The 18,672-nt window shown below is 60.2% G+C and overlaps 4 protein-coding genes across 4 annotated transcripts; 1 reads left to right on the top strand and 3 right to left on the bottom strand.

Moving 5' to 3' along the window:
• Window positions 1-2,408: 2,408 nt before the first annotated feature.
• On the top strand, window positions 2,409-4,040 carry EHS24_007117 (uncharacterized protein; the record flags this gene model as incomplete). The annotated part of the gene is made up of 1 exon (XM_028622493.1): window positions 2,409-4,040. One exon carries the CDS (start codon window positions 2,409-2,411, stop codon window positions 4,038-4,040), a length of 1,632 nt encoding a protein of 543 aa, XP_028477385.1.
• A 1,913-nt stretch (window positions 4,041-5,953) lies between these two features.
• On the bottom strand, window positions 5,954-10,651 carry EHS24_007116 (uncharacterized protein; the record flags this gene model as incomplete). The annotated part of the gene is made up of 1 exon (XM_028622492.1): window positions 5,954-10,651. The coding sequence occupies one exon, from the start codon at window positions 10,649-10,651 to the stop codon at window positions 5,954-5,956; it is 4,698 nt and encodes a 1,565-aa protein (XP_028477384.1).
• A 280-nt stretch (window positions 10,652-10,931) lies between these two features.
• On the bottom strand, window positions 10,932-11,369 carry EHS24_007115 (uncharacterized protein; the record flags this gene model as incomplete). Its single annotated transcript, XM_028622491.1, has 1 exon — window positions 10,932-11,369. The coding sequence occupies one exon, from the start codon at window positions 11,367-11,369 to the stop codon at window positions 10,932-10,934; it is 438 nt and encodes a 145-aa protein (XP_028477383.1).
• A 5,538-nt stretch (window positions 11,370-16,907) lies between these two features.
• CLB2 (G2/mitotic-specific cyclin) lies at window positions 16,908-18,565 on the bottom strand (the record flags this gene model as incomplete). The annotated part of the gene is made up of 3 exons (XM_028622490.1): window positions 16,908-17,057; window positions 17,117-17,788; window positions 17,843-18,565. 3 exons carry the CDS (start codon window positions 18,563-18,565, stop codon window positions 16,908-16,910), a joined length of 1,545 nt encoding a protein of 514 aa, XP_028477382.1.
• Between the last annotated feature and the right edge of the window lie 107 nt (window positions 18,566-18,672).

Below are 18,672 nucleotides of genomic sequence, written 5' to 3'. Positions count from 1 at the left end.
GCAATCTTGCGATAGATCGCGATAGAGTCCAACTGGGAGCGCCAGGTCTGCTCTGGCACCAGTCCAAAAATGACAAGGTTTGGTTCTCGGTGCAGTGGCTGTATGCTGTGTCATGCGGGCGCAGCCAAAAATGAGCGCAGTGAACTCAAAAATATCTCTGGTTTCTCAACTTAGGACCAAGCAGTGCTGAGGTGGCCTAAAAGAGAAAACGTAGACGTCAGAGCAGTCGTTCGTTGAAGGTAGGAATGATCGGCGACGACTATTATAACGACCATTAGAAATCACCACTTGAAGCCTGGTCCCCATTAGCATACTTATTTAGACAATTGTTAATATATACCAGCTGCGAAAACAGCCCCCGGCTGCGGGGGCCGTCGCACACGGCGCGCCTGACTTTGATTTTTGTAGAGCATTTTACCGTGCGGGCAAGGGCCCTTGTCTGTCCTGAGGAATCTGGGGTTCCTGTCCTGTGAATTCGACTTTGCAGAGCTCTAGAGCCCGAGCGAGGTGAGGGGGATCGGGTGCCTTGGCGCCGGTGAAACGGAGAGAGTGGAGAAGCTGGAGAGACGTATGCACCTTGTTCTGCCACCCGCGACAACTTTCCCGTTGTTACCGTTTAATAACCCCCCTCCGGGACCAGACTTTGACGCAGCGGTGGAACAAAGGGGGGAGCGCGTATGCCGTCGACCCTCATGGTGCAATGTCAGAGTCTAGAGTCTACATACAGCACACGGCTGCATGCCCACGCACTACCAGAGCAATGAACGGCCGGATATCTTCGGAGCGCGCAGCAGGGAAGTCCTTCGAGACTGCGAGAGCATGCAGGTGTTGCGGTGGGTGTAAGGACTGGTGCATGTCTTGGCCAGCTGCGGGCAAATGCACTCGCCCAGCCATGGCCAGCCATGGCCAGCCATACGGTCTTGGCACGAGAGCGTCAGGCATCACGCAGAGGTCATATGTTTCAGGCCTGGCGCTTGGACGGGGAGTCCTCTCCGTTGCACACCCGCAGAGACGGTGTTGCACCGAGGGTGGCTTTGCTTTGGTACCCGTTCGGCCCGTGTGCACGCTCCTTATGCACGATGCGATTTTGCGGCGTCCATGATCCATGACTACTGTGTGCACATGTACGTGCAGCATAGAACGCAGAGTGGCGGCGGTCTACGCCTTCTACGGCGGGTGTGCACGGGTGGGCAGCTGATGGCGACGGCGCGCAGAGCCCCCCAGCCCAGCCACTAGAGCCATTGCCTCTGCCTCCCAGCCACCGAGAGACTGTTGGACCCTCTGTATTCCATCAGCGCGCAGTCTCCAGTCCCTAGACGCGGCGTGCGAATTGTGCCAAAACCTGTCTCGCGTACGTGGATCGACCTCTTTTTTCTTTCTTGCGCTTGGGCCGAAGCAGAAGTGCATTGTCCCTTCAAAGGTCTCGAACGTGTAGATCGCTGTGCAAGTGGGCTTCAACGAGAGATGCTGCGGCGAGATGACCACTTCCACTGCCACCACTGCCACCACTGCTGCGAGTTTGGCGTGGGTTGCTGCACAGGGAATCCAAAGGTCTGGACGTTGTTGGCCCAAATGAGCCCCCTCCCTGCTCCCTGACGCGTGGTACCTCGTGTCTCTCCTTTTCCCCCCTAGCGTACCCGCAGCCGTACGGCGTGTGTGTGGGGTCCTCAAGCATATCGGTTCGGGTACGTGCGTTTTGTTGCATCAACCCCCATCTCAATCACTCTCGCCCTCCTCGAGCTCACCCTCTTCTCTCTCTCCATCTCTCCATCTCCACCTCCTCCTCCCCTCTCCCGCCGTCGTTGTGCCAGTGTGTTTGGCATCGTGCACAATCGCCGTCGTTTTCGACCCGTTCAACCCAAACCCTATAACAATCACCCGGCTTCCCTCATCGCAGCCAACTCTCTCTCTCTCCGTCTCGTTCGCCCACTCGAGCTCCCTCTGTCTATATCCTCGACTGCGTCGACCTTTGTGTACTTTATCCCCTTTCCATCGAGCCGGTCTTGCACACTACTTTATTGCATCACTCCTTACAACGTACGTCACAACAACCGTTCATCACCTTGCATCACACCGCCTCCATTTAAAGGTCTGACATCGTCCGCAGATTCGTTGCCCTATTAAGCACTGCCCGCACGCAGCAGCATCACCCGCAGCTTCCATCTTCCCTTCGCAGTTCATTGAGACCCTTGGTTCGTGCTATAACATGCCCCACATCTCCTCGTTCCACACATAAACCGGCAACCTCGCCTCGCGATTGCTTTCTCTCCACCCATATATCTTCTTCGCCCGCTCCTCTTCTTCTTCCCTCCCACCTCTCTTCTTGGTCCTGGTGATCCAAGCTTACCATCTTCTTCTAGTTGTTTGACAAAGGCCTCGACGGCTGTTAGACTATTTCATTCGCCAGCATGCTTCCTACCCTCCTCCTCCTGGCCACCACCGGCCTCGCCAGCCCCTTTGCCATCTACCGTCCTGGCGGCGACACCCAAAGCAATGCTGTGATTGCGGGCGTGCACCAGGCTTTCGCCGTGCCCCTCTCGCATACCACCGGCTCGCGCAAGCGCGAAATGGCGAAGCGCGATGGCGTTGAGCAGGACCGCACGTACCTCCTCAGCGAGGCAGCCAAGGTCGACCGCCGCTACAACGCCGGTCAGGGTGGCTATTCGGACGTGCTCCGCAGGACTCTGGCCAAGCGCTCGTCGGGCTCGGTCGCTCTCACCGACATCGAGCTTGACGCGTCCTACTCGGGCCAGGTCTCAATTGGCACGCCGGCCCAGACCTTTGATATCATCCTCGACACTGGCTCGGCTGACCTCTGGGTCGAGTCGTCGTCGTGCTCTGGGTGCGCGGGCACAACCTACTCGTCGTCCTCGTCGAGTTCCTACGCGTCTTCCAACGCCACGTTTTCGATCTCGTACGGATCTGGCGACGCCACGGGCACGCTCGCCACGGACACGGTCACCATGGCCGGGTTCGCCGTCGCGTCCCAGACCTTTGCCCAGGTCACGTCCATGACCTCGGGCCTCATCTCGTCGTCGGTCAGCGGCATCATGGGCCTGTCATGGGAGGCGCTCTCGTACTCCAAGGCGACCCCTTGGTGGGAGACGCTTGCCGCCTCGAGCCAGTGGGACTCGAAGCTATTTGCATTCTACCTCAAGCGCTGGCGTGACGTTTCGGGCGCGACCAGCTCGGAGAGCGACGGCGGCACTGCCAACTTTGGCGCCCTCGACTCGTCCCTGTACTCTGGTGACGTGACCTACGTCACCCTCGCCTCGAACCCCGAGTACTGGGAGATTCCGATGAGCAGCGTCGCCGTTGGCAGCACGAGCATCGACCTTGGCTCCAGCACGCAGGTGGCCATCGACACTGGTACCACGCTCATCGGTGGCCCTTCGAGCATTGTCGCCAGCATCTACGCCGCGATTCCCAACTCGCGCCAGATGACCGGCTCGTACTCGAGCTACTACGAGTACCCTTGCAACCAGTCGGTGACCGTGTCGCTGACCTTTGGCGGCTACACCATCGACGTTGGAGACGCCGACTTCAACCTTGGAAAGTACAGCACCGGTGACTACTGCACTGGCGCAGTCTTTGTCCAGACCCTCTCGTCCAGCTCGCCTGTCCAGTGGATTGTTGGCGCCACTGCTCTCAAGAACACGTACACCGTTTTCCGCTACTCGCCCGCTGCTGTCGGCTTTGCCGCGCTTGCGTCCAGCGCAGCTTCCACCACTGCGTCCACTGTGATCCCTAGTGCCTCGCTCGCGGCCGCCGTTGTTAACAACAACACTGAGAGTGTCTCTACCGCAAACACGACGACTACGTCTACTTCTAGCTCTACCTTGGCGACCTTGGCGTCGGCCAGTGTCGTCACCTCGTCGGGCTCTGCTGCTAGCAGCTCTGCGGCCGTCCACACTGTCACGGCCGCGGACGCGGGATCGTCGGGCAGCTCGACTGGCAGCTCGTCTAGCGGTACTCGCGCGTTGGCCGCGCCCACCTTGTCGGCCCTGCTCGCCGGCGGCCTCCTCTGCATGTTCATCTAATCAACAAAAAAACATCCTCCTTGCCCACCGCCAACTCACCCCAACGGCGGCGAGTGCGAAACCTCAACAACCATCCTCCCTCAATCCTCACCCCGCCCCATCAACACCATCTCCCCCGCCGCTCACCCACCGCGCAGCACAGAGGCACCTGTACCGATACGCCATACAAAACTCCATTTGTCTCAACAATCCTTCAAGCCTCGCCCATCCTTCACACCAAACCACGCCAAACTAAGTAGAAAGGGGAGTAAAAAGAAAAGGGGTCCCCTACTGTGAATAGATTACATTTGTAGGACGCTGCAGCATGCATATGGACATATAGAACAAAACTACACAACCAATGCTGCGGTGGTGCGTTTTGGTGGGCAGCAGCGCGAATCTCACCCCGCAGCCCATCGCACCGCACCGCCCACCACTGCGCGCGGCATAAAGAAGAGGCCTTGAATCACCTGCTGCGGCCGGTGACACAACCCCCAGGGCACGTTCCGCGCTTAACCACTGCACATTTCACACACACACCCAAACCAATTGTTGCAGCTTGTTTTTTTTTTTCCTGACTGTTCTCATCGTAACCCCACACGTACCAGTGTCTGGGCCAACGACCCCCGTTCCAGACTCTGCCGGTGGACATGTCCGCACGCTGTGCAGATGCGGATCATCTTTCTCGTGGGGTCGCTGCAAAGCGAGATCCGAGCAGTATGGGGTACGGCACTGGGCCCCGTCCTCGGGCCGAGGCGACGACGGCGAGGCAGACTGACATCTTTGACACTGGCACTGGCACTGGCACTGACCACCGAAGCGGTGTACTGGTGGTGTTGTGGCAGCACGCACAAACACGCATGTGCCTCGTCCAGGCTTACTGTAAACCTTGATTTCGATTTTGGCCTGAGTGTGTGTCACGGCAGCAATAGACCACCTCCGCGCAACTCCATGCCAGTAGCACAGTAACCTGTGCTTTGGGCACTGACACGCATGTTGTGTTGGGCGTCCACGAGCCACGAGGGTCACTCGCTTGCGCTTGAGTGCTTTCCGTAACTGAGAGAGAGCACGGTCGCGGTCTCGCGGTCTCGGCGCGTCCCGCGCCCCGTCACCTCCTATCGTATGATCCGAGCTTGGTCGGCTCCCCCCCCCTCCCCCCTTGCAGAAAAGTGAGCATGGGCCCATCGACTTTGCTTGACGACTGTCGCAGGAGCACCACCGTCGTCGACGCGGCCACCGCCACGGATCCACAGACACGACGGGCGCGCGCCATGGCGCCCGGGCGGCCACCGCGTGCCCGTGTGCTTGGACGCGTCTGTCGGTCCGCTCAACGCTGTTCCCCGTCCGTGCCGAGGTTTGGCTGGCTTGGCGGAGTTTCAACCCCCTCCCAAAGATGCTGAAGCGCGGTGCCGTGGTTGGGACCTGCGGGGCCGTGACGGCGCGCGATGGACGGTGCGGTACAAGTTCTGCCTCACGAGGCAGTCCCAAATGAAGCTCTGGAGCACATCCCGCCACATGGCCACGACTAGGCCTGTCTGACGAGCTGGCCAATGTTGACGCACTCGCACCCGTGTCCGTGAGTTTGTAGCCGCCTCTGATTCCGAGCATGTTGACGTTGGCATGATGCATGCACTACTATTCGCGTTCTATCGTTGCAAGAGATCTGTTTCGTGGGTACGGAAAAGAGTTATACGTTTGGGAGAGAGAGAAGAGAGAAGAGAGAGCGAGAGAGATACAGTGGCGCGCCGGCCATCCGAAATTTACGTTCGGGAGACAAAGACAAGGCAAATGTTCGTGGGGGTAGTAGTAGCGTAGTAGGTGGGAGAGGGAGGGGAGTGGAAGAAGGAGGGGGCAGAGCAGAGCAGGGTGGGATTTGTCAAAACAGATGATCAAAGCGATGGAGTGGGTTCGCGGATGCCACCCGTGGACACTGTTCACGCGCCGACCTCGTGCGCAGTGGTAAAGCTGTCGCCGCCGAGGGACTCGGGAAAGGTGTCGCTGAACCCATCGTCGTCGCCCTCCGCGTCCTGGCTCATGTCATGGTGCATGGCACGGAAGGGGGCGCGGGCGAGGCGGATGACAGAGCCCTTGACCTGGGCCTCATCCGCGCCAGTGGCACCGCCATACGACGCCGGGATCGGGGAAGGCGACGGGTGTGCTGGCGGCGTCACGTGTGCGAGCTGGTTCAGGTCTGGGGTCCGGGGAGTGGAGGGAGCGCCTTCACCGTCGTCGCTTCCCGAGGACGAGTGGGAGCTGCCGCTGTCGAGCTGAAAGGACTCCTCCTCGGGCTCGCTGGTCTCAGGTCCCTCGGTGATACGAGCGATGGTGGCCGTGGACTCGTTCCAGTGCGAGAGCTCGTGGGCGCTCTGACGAAACGACGCACGCGACGAGCGGTAGTCAACCTCAAAGGGGAGACTGTGGCGCACGACGGCGACAGCCTGGTACTGTACGGCAGCAGCTGCACGGGACTGGTTGACGGCGACACCGGCGGCGTCGCTGTCAATGGGACCCTGACGCGCAAAGCCAATAGCACCCACGGCCGAGGTGATGCCAGAGTCACGGCGAATGTGGGTACGGGCACCGGCAACAGTGGTGTACTCGCCGTCCGTGGCAGTAGGCGTGCGGTGGACAGTGACCGGCGTCGACGAGAAGGTGGGGCTGTCCGAGGCCTTGGGGATCAAGCCACCAGGCATGTGGAGGTCGAGAGGCGAGCCGGGGCGCGAGTCCGTCGCCACACTGATGCCACGGGTGGTGGGGAGGGGGCAAGACACGTTGCGGCCCTGGTAGGGACCTGGCGACGACGACCCGGACACGGGCGAACCAGTGCGGAAGACGGAAGCCCTCCTTGGGAGAGGGAGCTCCTCGTCATCATCATCCTCGTCGTCGTCGTAGTCGGCCATCGAAGGACGGTTGCCAACGGGTACGGAGCTGGTGCGGCGGCGGGCAGCAGTGGCAGCTAAGACAGCGGGCACGGAACCACGGCGGCGGGGCATAGACAGCGCGGGAGGGAGGTCGTCGAACGCAACGGGGGGAGGTGCCGAGGGCATGTACGGCGCGATGGGAGGTGTCCGCCCCGAGGGAGCCAAGTCGTAAGACTCAAACGTCGCCGAGTCGACGGAGCCCTCCTCGGCAGACTCAAACGATGCGTCCGAAGCCACCGAGGGCGACTGGAACACCCTGTCCCTCACATTGTCCTCAAACTGCTCGGGGAGCTCAAAAGTCGTAGCCTGAGGCGAGAGGGCACTCGTGACGGCCGTGGCCATGCTTGAAGCTGCGGAAGCGACCGTGGTAAGGAGCGTGGCGCCGACAAACGACTCGCCAACAGGCGAGAACATGCGACCGCCAAAGGGCGAGCTAGCACGCGAGAGCGACGCCGGAGCCGAAGCAGGGGTCGACAGCTGGCGGAGGAGGGTTGGTCGGTGGTGGTTGTAGTCGTCGGACGAAGCCTGGGTGGTTGCCGGGAAGGGGTTAGGCGCGGCCGCGGGGCTGACCTCGTCGTCGATCGAAATGTCCTCGAGCGTGGGCAGGCCCAAGGGCTGGGGCACCGGCGACGCAACGCGGCTACGAGGAGATGACTCGCCCGACGAGGACCACAGGTCCTCGCTAGCTTCATGGGCCATGTTTACATGGCCAACAGCAGCAGCAGCCATCTCGGGCGTGACAGTCTCCTCCGAGTTGCCGTCGGTCTCCACAAACGAGCCCGCCGCCGCGACGCCAGCACCGACACCAAAGACTGCAGCAACAGCGGGGCTGATGGTGGAGCCAATGGTGGAGCTACGAGGCGAGTCGTCGGGGTTGGCAGTCTGGAGGAGGCTGACGACCGAGCTCATGGGAGTCGTCACACTGCGAATGATGGAGCGGCGCGCGGTCTGGGCGGTCTGGACGACGGCAGCCTCAGCATCGGTAGCACTGGGGGCAGGTGAAGGAGGCTCGCCAACATCAGGTGACAGTGCTTGGGGTGCACTGCTGCTGCGCAGAGTAGCAGAGGGAGAGGGGGCAGTCGCCATGTGGCTAAAGCTCGGCATGATCGTCGACGCGTGGGACTGGGTAGTGTCGCCCTCGTCAGAGCTAGCGTCACCCTCCAGGTATGCGAGACCAGGAGCAGTGTCCACGACAGAGTTGGTCTTGCGGGCGGGGCGTTCATGAGACGAAGGTACAGGCATGGTGCGGCGCTGCTGGAGGTCGGCCATCTTGCGGACAGTCGATGAGGGAGCCTCCGCCATGGCAGCTTGGGCCTTGGCCTGAGCGGCAGCCTGGGGAGCCGGGGTCTGAGGGGTGAACGGAGTGTGTGGCACGTCGACGGGCGCAAAGGGTGGAGGAGCAGGAAGCTTGATGCTGACGAGCGCAGGTGGGGTAGACGGCTTGGAGGGAGGCGTGGGGCCCGGAGTGGTGGCCTTCTCCTTGGACGGAGTCTTGGGGCTAAAGGCCACAGTGGATGGGAGCTCGTCCCTGTCTGGGGACTCGTCGACGCTCACTGAGGAGAAGGACACGGCGGCAGGGAGCTCGTCGTTGACAATGGTGGCCCTAGGCATAGGCAGAGGTTTGTCGGGTGTGGGGGGCTCAGTCTTAACGGTCGGGACGGGCACGCGCTTCTGGATGTTGAGAGGCTTGGTGGCACCAGATCCCTCAATAACGGACGGGACATCGGGACGCATCGAAGTCGAGCGCACTGGGGTCGCGCTACGCGGCTGAACCAGCGCCTCATGCTTGTCCTTGTTGGACGAGGTAAGCATGGGCTGGACAATCTCCACGGGCGGCATGACCGACGCTCTGGCGTCTGATGCAGAACGAGAAGCCTCGACCTTGTCAAAGCTGGGTGGCATGGCCGGCACAGCGGGTACGTCCTCCTCGGCACGCCATTTCTTGAATGGAGCAAACGACGAAATGGACAGGCGCTGGCTGAGCGTACGCGTGCGGCGGTGGCTAGCCTTCTCCTCAGTGGTGGCCTCGACCTTGTCCTCCTTGTCCTTCTTCAACTTCAACGTGACCTTGCTCTTCTTGGTCTTGAGCTTGCCACCCAGCGCGGGCGTGGGCGAGACGGCGCGAATCTTGTCGGGAATCGTATTGCCAACGTATCCGTTGGCAGCAGGCGAGGTCTGCTCCGTCGAGCCAAACGCGGCAAACACGTCGGGCACGAGCTCGACGGGCGACTTCTCCGGCGACGAGGGGTTCCTGGAGCGCGCCGTCAATGCGGCCAATGCATCGGGGACAACAGTTGGTGTCTTGGCGGCCTCGTTGTCGGGTTGCTCGAGTGGTGGATCCACCTGCATAGGTCGCATAGGCTTCTCAATGGAGAAGGGCTGCGCAGGCTTGTGCACCTGCTTGCTGGGGGTGGTGGTGACGGCAGGCAGGTCCTTTTCGATGACCTTTGGAGGTGCGACTCTCTTCGACTCTGCGGATCTGACCGGCTCCGTTGGTTTCACGTCGGGCTTTGCTTCGGAAGCGGAGGTGCCTGAACGGCTGCCGGTAAGAGCGGCAAGCGCGTCCGGGACCAATGTCGGCTTGCTGACGGGTGACTCTGAGCGCAACTGCGGGAGAACTGGTGGCAGGCTTGGGACAGGAGGGGCATCGTCGAGACGGTTCTTCTTGAGCTCGGGCTTGCTCTTGGAGCGACGGACGCTCTTGGAGGACGACACGCCGCCGTCGGCGCTGTTGGACGAGCTGAACAGGTCTTTGAGAGACGTCTTGCCAAGGAGCGTCTTGCGCTTGGTCGCCTTTGGGGTAGCAGAAGTGGGGGTTTCTGGGCGGGAGGGTGCGACAACAGCGTCGGTGGTGCCAGTCTTGCGCTGGCTGCTAAACTTGCTGGACAGACCGGCCGGAAGGTCTGGCATCGAAGGCACGCCGTTGACGCCGGGCTGGCCGGTCTTGCGGGGCATGAGGTTGACGGGGAGGTCGGGAATAGGTGGGGCATCGTCCAGCGAGTTCTTCTTCTTTCGCGTGAAGAGGGCCGAGAGCGAGAGGGAGCGACGACGGCGAGGCTTTGTGGACCCACTGTCCGACTGCTGCTCACTGGGAGCCCTGCTCTCTTGCTTTGACGGCGTGCCGGGGCGCGTGGGGGTAGTAGGCCTTGCTGGTGTCTCGGACGTTGTGGCGGACGCGACGGCTGCCACCTTGCCGTTGGCCTGGCTGGGGGGCGAATCCTGCGCCGTCATGGTTTGACGGTTGAGTACTTTGTCAAGCATGGAGAGCTTGGGAAGAAGTGGAAGACGCGCATCCTTTGATGTTGATGCTTCTGCGGAAGGCGTGGTCGGCTTGTTGACGTTGCGGCTTTGGGATGTGACAGGAGGGCCAGGTGCCGTGGAAATCGCTGGGGTGGAAGGCTTGTCGGACGGAATCCCAGGCACGGTTTGCGCAACTGACGGTGATGGCTCTCCCGAGCGTTGCTGTCCCTTGTGCTCGTCCTCTGGCGGTGGGGGTGCAGCCCGTGCCGTTTGGAGCACAGGATAGACCTTGCGTTCGCTGTCGGGTACAGCTCGTTGATCGCCGTCTACAACGCTGTGGCCAGTTGGGAAGGCTTGGGACGCGGGCGTTGGCAGGTCGTTCATTAAGGTTGAGAACTCGTTGTCAAAGTGCGACTGCGAGTGGCTGCGATCCCTAATCTTGTTGACAACGTCGGTGGGACGCGCAGGCATGACGGCGTGCTCTGAGCGACGGCGAGGTAAACGGCGGAGCTGGGTTCTCAAACGACATTGAACCTGGTTGTCCGGGCTCGGGTGTTCCACTCGGCATCTGCATTGGAGGGGCATCAACAATGCGGCGTGCGGGGCCTGTTGGCGCGAAGTAGTCGCGCTCGGGCGTTGACCGTGGATACAGAGCAATTGGACCGCCCTCATCTTGAGAAAAGAGAGAGAGAGAGAGTCAGCCTTTCACGCTTTATTGGGACGAAACTGGGCAGACCGGGACTGAACCCGTCTACCTACCAGGTGGAGGGGTCAAAACAACCGTCGGCAGCGGCAGCTGAGAGTCGGTGTTGCGGCGTGGCGGACATGTTGACATGCGCAACGGCGCAGGTGGGGGTGCACGGGATGACCTCTTGTCACCGAGGTCCAGTGGTGGGGCAAGAGAGCTGCCTGTTGACATTATTGGGACGGTCTGTGAGCGCATGGGGGTAGGCGGGAATGGGCCCCCTCCTGGGTAGGAAGCATTGATGAGGGCAGCAGCACCACGAGCGGCCTCGACCTTGTTGTCGTAGAGCGACTCGCCGATGAGAGCGCTGTTGCGTGATGAGCGGGCAGAGAGCAGTTGTTGTGTCATCTCTTGCAGAGACATGGGCCAGATGTCGCCCGACATGGCGCCCGGATGGGGGGCGTACTCGGACTGGCGCTTCTGCTCCATGGATGTGGAGATCATGTTGACAGCCTCGTTGAGATCGCCGTGCCGCCGATCAGAAAGGATGGAAATAACGATGGGGGAGTCAACAGCGAAGGAAGAAGTGGTGTTTGACACAAAACAAAGCGAGTTGAAATGGGGGTCGACAATCTGAGATGGAACCGCTGCACGAGCTCGAGTGTGTACCACCAACAGGCGTGCGCACCGGCAGAATACCGAAGCGAGAGAGACAGGTGGGGGCCAGAGAGAGAGGGGGGGGGATTTGCGAACAGCTGTGTGGGCGGATGTGGTGAGCAGGGGGGGGAAATGAACGACGAGAATGAAAGTGTGCAAGTGTGTTGTTGTGCCCTGTCCTGTCGTCGGCGCCGAGTGCTGCGTCGTCGTGCTCTGCGCTGGCCGCTGGTTGGGGGGTGTATTCAACCCTTGCCGATTTCGCGGCGACCCTTTGGCGGCTCTCGTTGTGGGCGGAGCACAGCAGCGCTGGAGCAGGAACGAGACACTGCACCTCCATAGAGTACGCGCCCAAAGCACCAGAGCCGGCGGCCGAGACAGCAAAATGATAGCAGCAGCAAGCAGGAGCTAGGAGCAGCATGGCAGCAGGAGCAACAACACGCGGCGGAGGCGGAAAGAGGCGTTTCAGCGCTCCAGAACGCGCAGAACGCGCGTAACAGCTGCGGAACAGCTGGACAGCTGGAAACAGCGCGCGAAAAGGCGTTGTCGGGGAGGGAGCATGTTGCCTGGCCGGGTACCTCGCCCAGGGAATGGCAACCCTTTAGCAAGACGCGCGCGCTCTCGCTGAATCGCTGGGCATGTTGGGACCCCCCACTCCCCACCCCTCTGCACCGCTGGGACTTTGATGAGCTGCCGGCATACGTGCTTCAAACCTGGTTGCTGCATTCTTGTGAAACGGGGCACAAACAATGCCTCATGTCATGTCCACCATCAACCCAGTGCAAAGAGTGGAAAAAGAGTCTGGACCACAGAGGCACCACAGCCGTGCCCGGTGGTGGTTGGCCTGGGTGGGCTGCTCTGCTCGACTTGTTTACTCCACCAGAAAACATCGTATTGCGCTCCTCGTGGCGTCCAAGATCCAAGCCGCCATTTTCCTGGGATTCGCCTTGGCATTCCACAACACGACAAACGCTAACATTGGGCAGCATTAGGCCACGGGCCACGGATAGCCATGTGTCGCCCAGCCGTCTCAATTCAAAACGTCAAGAGTCAATTCCCAGTCCGCGGCTCGCCCATGTTGATAGCCTTGATGAGTTTGGCGGGAACACATCCCATGTGCTTTATCTGGCCACTGCCATAAAGTCACAGTAGTCACATGAAAAAGAAGGCGAGAATGGGCCTCCCCCCCCAATGTGCTGCCCTTGCATACCTGCGTCGGAACTCAATCGTCGCCTTGCAACCGACGTGTCCGACATTGACGGGGCCTTGGCAGCCATCTCGCACTCCGCACCGGGGACGCGAGGCCGACACAGCCATTATCCATCGGAGATGCCAAATACGCGTGTCGGCGTTTATGTTTCAGCTGCTGCACAGTTTGCCCCACCCAGCGGTGTTCAACTGGTCTGCAAGAGGTACAGTGATGGTCCTGTGTAGCACCCGTGCATGGTTCTCGGTTCCCCTTGTGCACTGCCAGGTTCCTCAAAACATCGCCTCGAGCCCTGCTTGCACCCCCACCCTTTTGCCAGGGTGTGAGCGTACGGCATGCGCGGTTCAAACACTGCTCTTCCGGTCCATCTTCCCCGCAAATGCCGAGACTGAGAGCGGGGGGGGGGGGGGGGGGGGGGGGGGGGGACGCTCCTCGATGGAAAAGCGCGGCAAGGGTGTGTATCGTATTTGTGTCTTGACGGACGATCGACAAGACATGAGTGTAACCCACGAGCACGTTCTATTACCCAGGTTTGGTAGCTACGTAAGCTGTGTCTCTGAACTGCAGAGAGGACCGGTCGAAATAATCAGGAAAAATGGAGACAGGATGCGCGGCGCAGGTCCAACAGGGCTGCGATAAGCATAGTACAGGGAAGCAACAGGTCGACTCCATTGCCATCGTTCCCGCACACCTCCTCATTGCCGCATTCGGTGCGCACTGGCGCCGCCACGATGGCCCGTTTCCAGGCATCCTGAACTGTCACACAAAGTGTACCATGCACCAGTAATGCTTCCAGTGGCGGTTCATCTTTCTTGAGACTGTTAATGGATGGCTGTGTCTGCATTCCATCTGTAATCGGTACACGACGGCGGGGGTGCGCAAGACCTAGCTTCACCTTGACTCGTGCCAGTGGCACCCATCCATCACAATAAGCAGGTCATCTAGCCCTGCCCACGACCAGCCGCCAGACGCTCGTACCTCTCACCCAACTGTCAACACTTCTGGCCCATCCGGGACCTGGGCGGGCCTCGAGCTCTGAGAAATGGTCGTTACGTCCAGCATGTCGTACTCAGAACGAGTTGTGCGTTCCGACAACGGTGGACGGAGCCGATGTGGGAAGCGTGGCGCTGCGGTGTCCCATCCCGCAGACCATCCCGAGTTCCCAAAAGAAAGCGTATGTACTTCCTATCCGCAACACACGCAACACCCTCAACATGAGGTACCATACTGTACATACACGAGGCTATCTACTGTACTGTACACACTTTCCAAAGGAACGAAGGCCCGAGCGGCTCAACGATGTGCTTGTCCCAACTGGCCACTGGCCACTGGGCCGTTTCTCAAGATCTAAGATCCAGTGGACGCCTCCCCACGTGACGAGTGGCGGACCATTGGCTGATGAGATCGCATGATCCCAGTCGGTGTCTTGACACAAACAGTCCAAACAACCTCGGTAGTCCATGCTCCCCCTGCTTACTTGACGCACGCTTGACACGACGTCCAAGGCCACACTTGCAACACCGCCATGGCTCTTGACCCATTCACCCGCGGCCGCATTGTCGGCCATTACGAATCTGGCTGGGACAACCAGCGCATCGCCAACTTCATCCAGGTATCGCTCCGCGACGTCGAGCAAGTCGTCGCCCACTTCGAGGCTACTGGGATTGTCTAGACGTCATTTTCAGGGGGCTGTAACGACCAGTAATCCCCACACAGCGGCGCGGCCATGGTCTATACTGGCCACTTGGCTGGTTACACAAACGCTGTGTCTCTGTCTACGGGCCGACGGGCGACATGCTGCACGATTTCACCGACACGACACATTCAACACACATGAGCGGGTGGCCTGTGCCTTCCGGTATAATGAAGCACAGTTCTGCGCCTCCCACACATCTATACTCTTTAGTTGTATTCATCATGCCAGCCCCCTAATGTCCTGTGAATGTATCTTAATGTTGTTTGTATCCAAACACTGCGGGACGGGTTCGTGCGTTGAGCAGGAGGCACTGCCAGCCGCGACGCTAAGGTTACATGTCGCCACTGCTCGTCAATTACGCGTGGCTGAATACAAGCCGTATTATTATCAATACCTAATGCGCCATGCGCCACACGCTCCGCTCGCTATCCACGCTGCACCCAGCCTTCACCTCCCCAACCTTTCGTCAGCTCTCCCATGTCTCGGACGGCGTCGTACCTCCGCCATTGAACAGATGGCCAGTCGACACCGGATGCAAACACGCCCCACCCACGCCAGCGCGCGGCCGTCTCTGCGTGCATTCAACACATCAGGTCCTGCCCCCCCAAAAGCCACCTGGAGCTGCGGTGGTGGTGATGAGCAAATTCATGCGTACATTGTGTCGTGTCTGAACTGACATTGCGCTGTCCGACACTTCCGGGCCGCCCGAGATCCCACAAGAACAAGATGCCGTTCGTGCTCGGGTCCCGGGGTCGCGTTCGGGTCCCAGACACGAGACACCAGACCAGGCCAGGCCAGGCCACGCTCACGCCCGTGCGTGCTCCCGAGCGCCGAGTCGGTGTCCCCCAACACGACCCCCAGCACGACCCAACTGGCCAACTGGTGGGGGGAGGAGCGCGCAGCCCCCATATGCTGTACCCACGCAGGCGGGACTTTTGGAGATCAACACGACGGACGTGCATTAGGAGGATTCCTAATGCTTGTTGTTAGAATTTGATGCCGTTTAAAGCCCGAGACCGATGGTCTTTAGCTGCGCAAACTGTTTTTCAGAAGAGGATGGGGACGCATAGACGTCTACAGAACTGCTTGTATACACACATGAGGGTGGTCTGAGCTTCACAGAGAGATACGAGGACCATAGATCGGCCATAGAAAGGGTTGCAAGAGCCTGCTTTGCGTGCCACACTGTTTTGGCGGCTTTACTGATTACGTAAATTTCACCAACTATTGGGAAACGGACGTGATTTATAAGGGCCAGAAATGAACACTGGTACAGCCCTTTGAATAGCTTAGCGTGCCGCGGATGTGAGTTCCCGACCTTTGAACACTTTCCTGCCGTCGCGAGTCAGGGCTGGGGGATGCCGTCAATCGACCCTCAGAACGGTTAATCCTTTTTGTTTTTGTTTTGGTTTTGGGGGGGGGGGGGGGCGGGGTTTGGCCGGCGTGTGCATTGCCGTTCTATACTTTTGCCGTCCATTTTGTGTCCCCATCGCCGCCAAGCTCCTCCCAAACAATATACAACGTCCGAGGAGGGATGGCGAGTGGACGACGTGTCCCGCTCGTGGTCGTGTGCATGCTCTGCTACCTCTGCTCGCAGCGTTGGGAATGGTATTACATGAAAGACACTGGCGGGGTACAGATCACAGAAGAGCCGGGCGCCGATCGTCGGGTTTTGCATTTCGTCCGTCTTGTCCACCCGCCCAACGGCTTCAAAGACGGGCAAAAGGCCTAGTAATACGTTCTCCCAACTCGACACAACGTTGGACAAGTCCGGTCAGTCCGTTGCTCGTTGACAGCGACGCATCGCACCAAAATGGTCCCCAACCTCTAACCTCACCACTGAAAACGCGTTACGCGCATGCAACACACGCCCCGTCGTACCTGTTTTGGAATCACGACGCGACTGATTTTGATTTTTGCCACTTGCCCGTCTGTGCAGGTCCACCCGACCGGTCGATGACGTCCCGCGAGACTAAAGTCCCAAAGCGCATTGTCCCACATGGCACGACGGTATGCACGCCATCACACGATCCCTGCTGGACGCGCAAACAACGCGTGCGTGCACCCCGAAACCCAACTAACCCAACCCAACCTTGCCATCCCGCGCGCGCGCGCCACTACAGCAAACAGCAAACAGCAAACAGACATAGGTCGAGTACATGGGGCACAGTATGGTGCATCTAACCCGCTACGTAACTTAAACACATAGGACCCGGCGGGAAATCTTTGTCGACATGCACGTGCCATGCAATGCAAGTGAAAAACACACATGGTGCGACGGCGCGCCGGCGCGTCGGCACGGAAGGCCATTAATGGAGAGGGCATGGAGAGTGATGAAAATAGGACACTGTCGTGTGTGCGGGGATAGCACAAGAGAGGAGAGCAGAGCTCCGACGGGCGGTTGGGGGGAGGGTGGGGGGGGGGGGGGGGGGGGGGGGGGGGGGCATGAATGGGGGGTGGTGGAGGGGAACGTGACACAAGACGATCAAGACTCGACGGCAGGAGGGGGGGCCTGAACCTCGCCGCCGAATTCGACGGCGAGCTCGTTGCCCTGGTCCGGGGAGACGCCGTCGGCGGACTCGGGCCAGCGGTGAGAGGCCCAGTCGCGCACAAAGACGGATGCCTTGAGGTGCTTCTGTGTGCATGTTAGCAACGGTGACATGTGCGGATGAACCCTAGGGCGCTAAAACTTACTTTGCTGGCGTACTTCTTGTAGAAGGCCGAAGCGGTGTCGAGGTCAGGGTTGATGATGTAGTCAAGCATGACCTGAGCACAAGGAAGGAGCTCGTGCTGTGCGTACTCCGAGTAGTGGACCATGTTGGCGTGCCAGTCCCCACGGTCGAGGCACAGGCGGCCGAGCCACATGGCAGCCGCGGCAAGCATCGATGGGGGGAAGGCGATGAGCTTGTGCTCCAGGCAGCTGATTTCAATAAAGAACTTGGCAATGGTGCGGACGTGCACATCGTAGGCGTCGGCCTTGGACACACGACGGAGGAAGTGGAGGGGGTTGGGGTAGGAAAGGTCGAACTGGAGTGTGGAAAGAAGGTACCGCTCAGCCCGGAGAATCTCGCCGACCTCGTAGCCGCCGTCGGTCATGTGAAGGAAGTGGGTGATCGAGGGGCAGATGACCTCTTCGTACTTTGCGGCAACGAAGAGAGCAGTCAAGCCCACGAGCTGGAACTTGACGAGCGAGACCATGCGCAACGACAGGAAGCGGTCGATGAGGTTGATGGCAATGAGAAGGGTCTCGGGCAAGAGGCGGAACTTGGAGTGGACCTCGATGATCCAGTCGTTGAGAATTCCACGCATCTTCCACTGCAGCTCGTCCTGCTTCTCCATGTAGTTGGCGTCGGGCATGGTGTTCTTCTGATTATTTGTCAGTGATGCTGTGCGCCGTTGAAAAGGAAAGAGAAGGCTCACCTCAATCTCCACCATGTACTTGAACGCGTCCACCACATACTCGGCGACCATGGTCGGGTCACCCTCGTCCTCGGCATCGAGGTCGGTCCAGCCGTCGTCCTTGGCGCGCCTGCGCTTGGGGCTACGGACATCAAGCTCGTGGTTGTCGTCATCGTACTGTGCGTCGCCAAGCACATCCTCTGGAGTGGCCGAGGCGCGGAAACGCTTGGTAGCGGGGCCGGAGACTTCTGAAAGCGAGGCCGTCTCCTTAAGGGCACGGGTGGGACGGGTAGCGGCGGTGCTGGACGCAGCAGTGGAGCCAGAGGCCGTGGTGGCGGCCGAGTTTGCCCGGCTGATGCCTGGGCGGCGAGTCGCGGTGGGACCGGCCTTGCGCTTGGATGCAACGGGCTCGGGCTTGACGTCAACGGTAGAGGCGGCACGGGTGGTGCGACGGAGCGGCTGCTGGGACTGGGTCGAGGCTAAGGGACGGCGCTCGGCGGCGCCAGCCTTCTTGCCATCAGCCTTGCCATCACCCTTGCCCTCGGTAGGAGCGACAGCGAGCTCGCCAAGAGCGGCACGGCGCTTGGTCGCGGCAGGCTGCTTGCTGGACGCAATGACCGACATCTTGACTTCGCCTGCGTGGTGCGCCGACGCCAAAGTCGACGTGCTTGCACGCTTCATGACGGGGATGGTGGATCCAGCAGCCGAGACCGACACACCGGCGGTGCGCGAACGCGTCGACATGGTTGTGGATGCGGCGGGAGGAGCATTCTCATCGATGCGACGAGTAGCGCGCCGAGTCTAAATGGGGGCAAACATGTTAGCATCCGACAGCGGAAAGAGGAACTGAT

This window comes from Apiotrichum porosum (genome assembly GCF_003942205.1).
Source record: "Apiotrichum porosum strain DSM 27194 chromosome Unknown scaffold_4, whole genome shotgun sequence".
Taxonomy (NCBI): domain Eukaryota; kingdom Fungi; phylum Basidiomycota; class Tremellomycetes; order Trichosporonales; family Trichosporonaceae; genus Apiotrichum; species Apiotrichum porosum.
The sequence above is the reverse complement of the archived record's forward strand: the minus strand, read 5'-3'. Positions and strand labels throughout refer to the sequence as shown.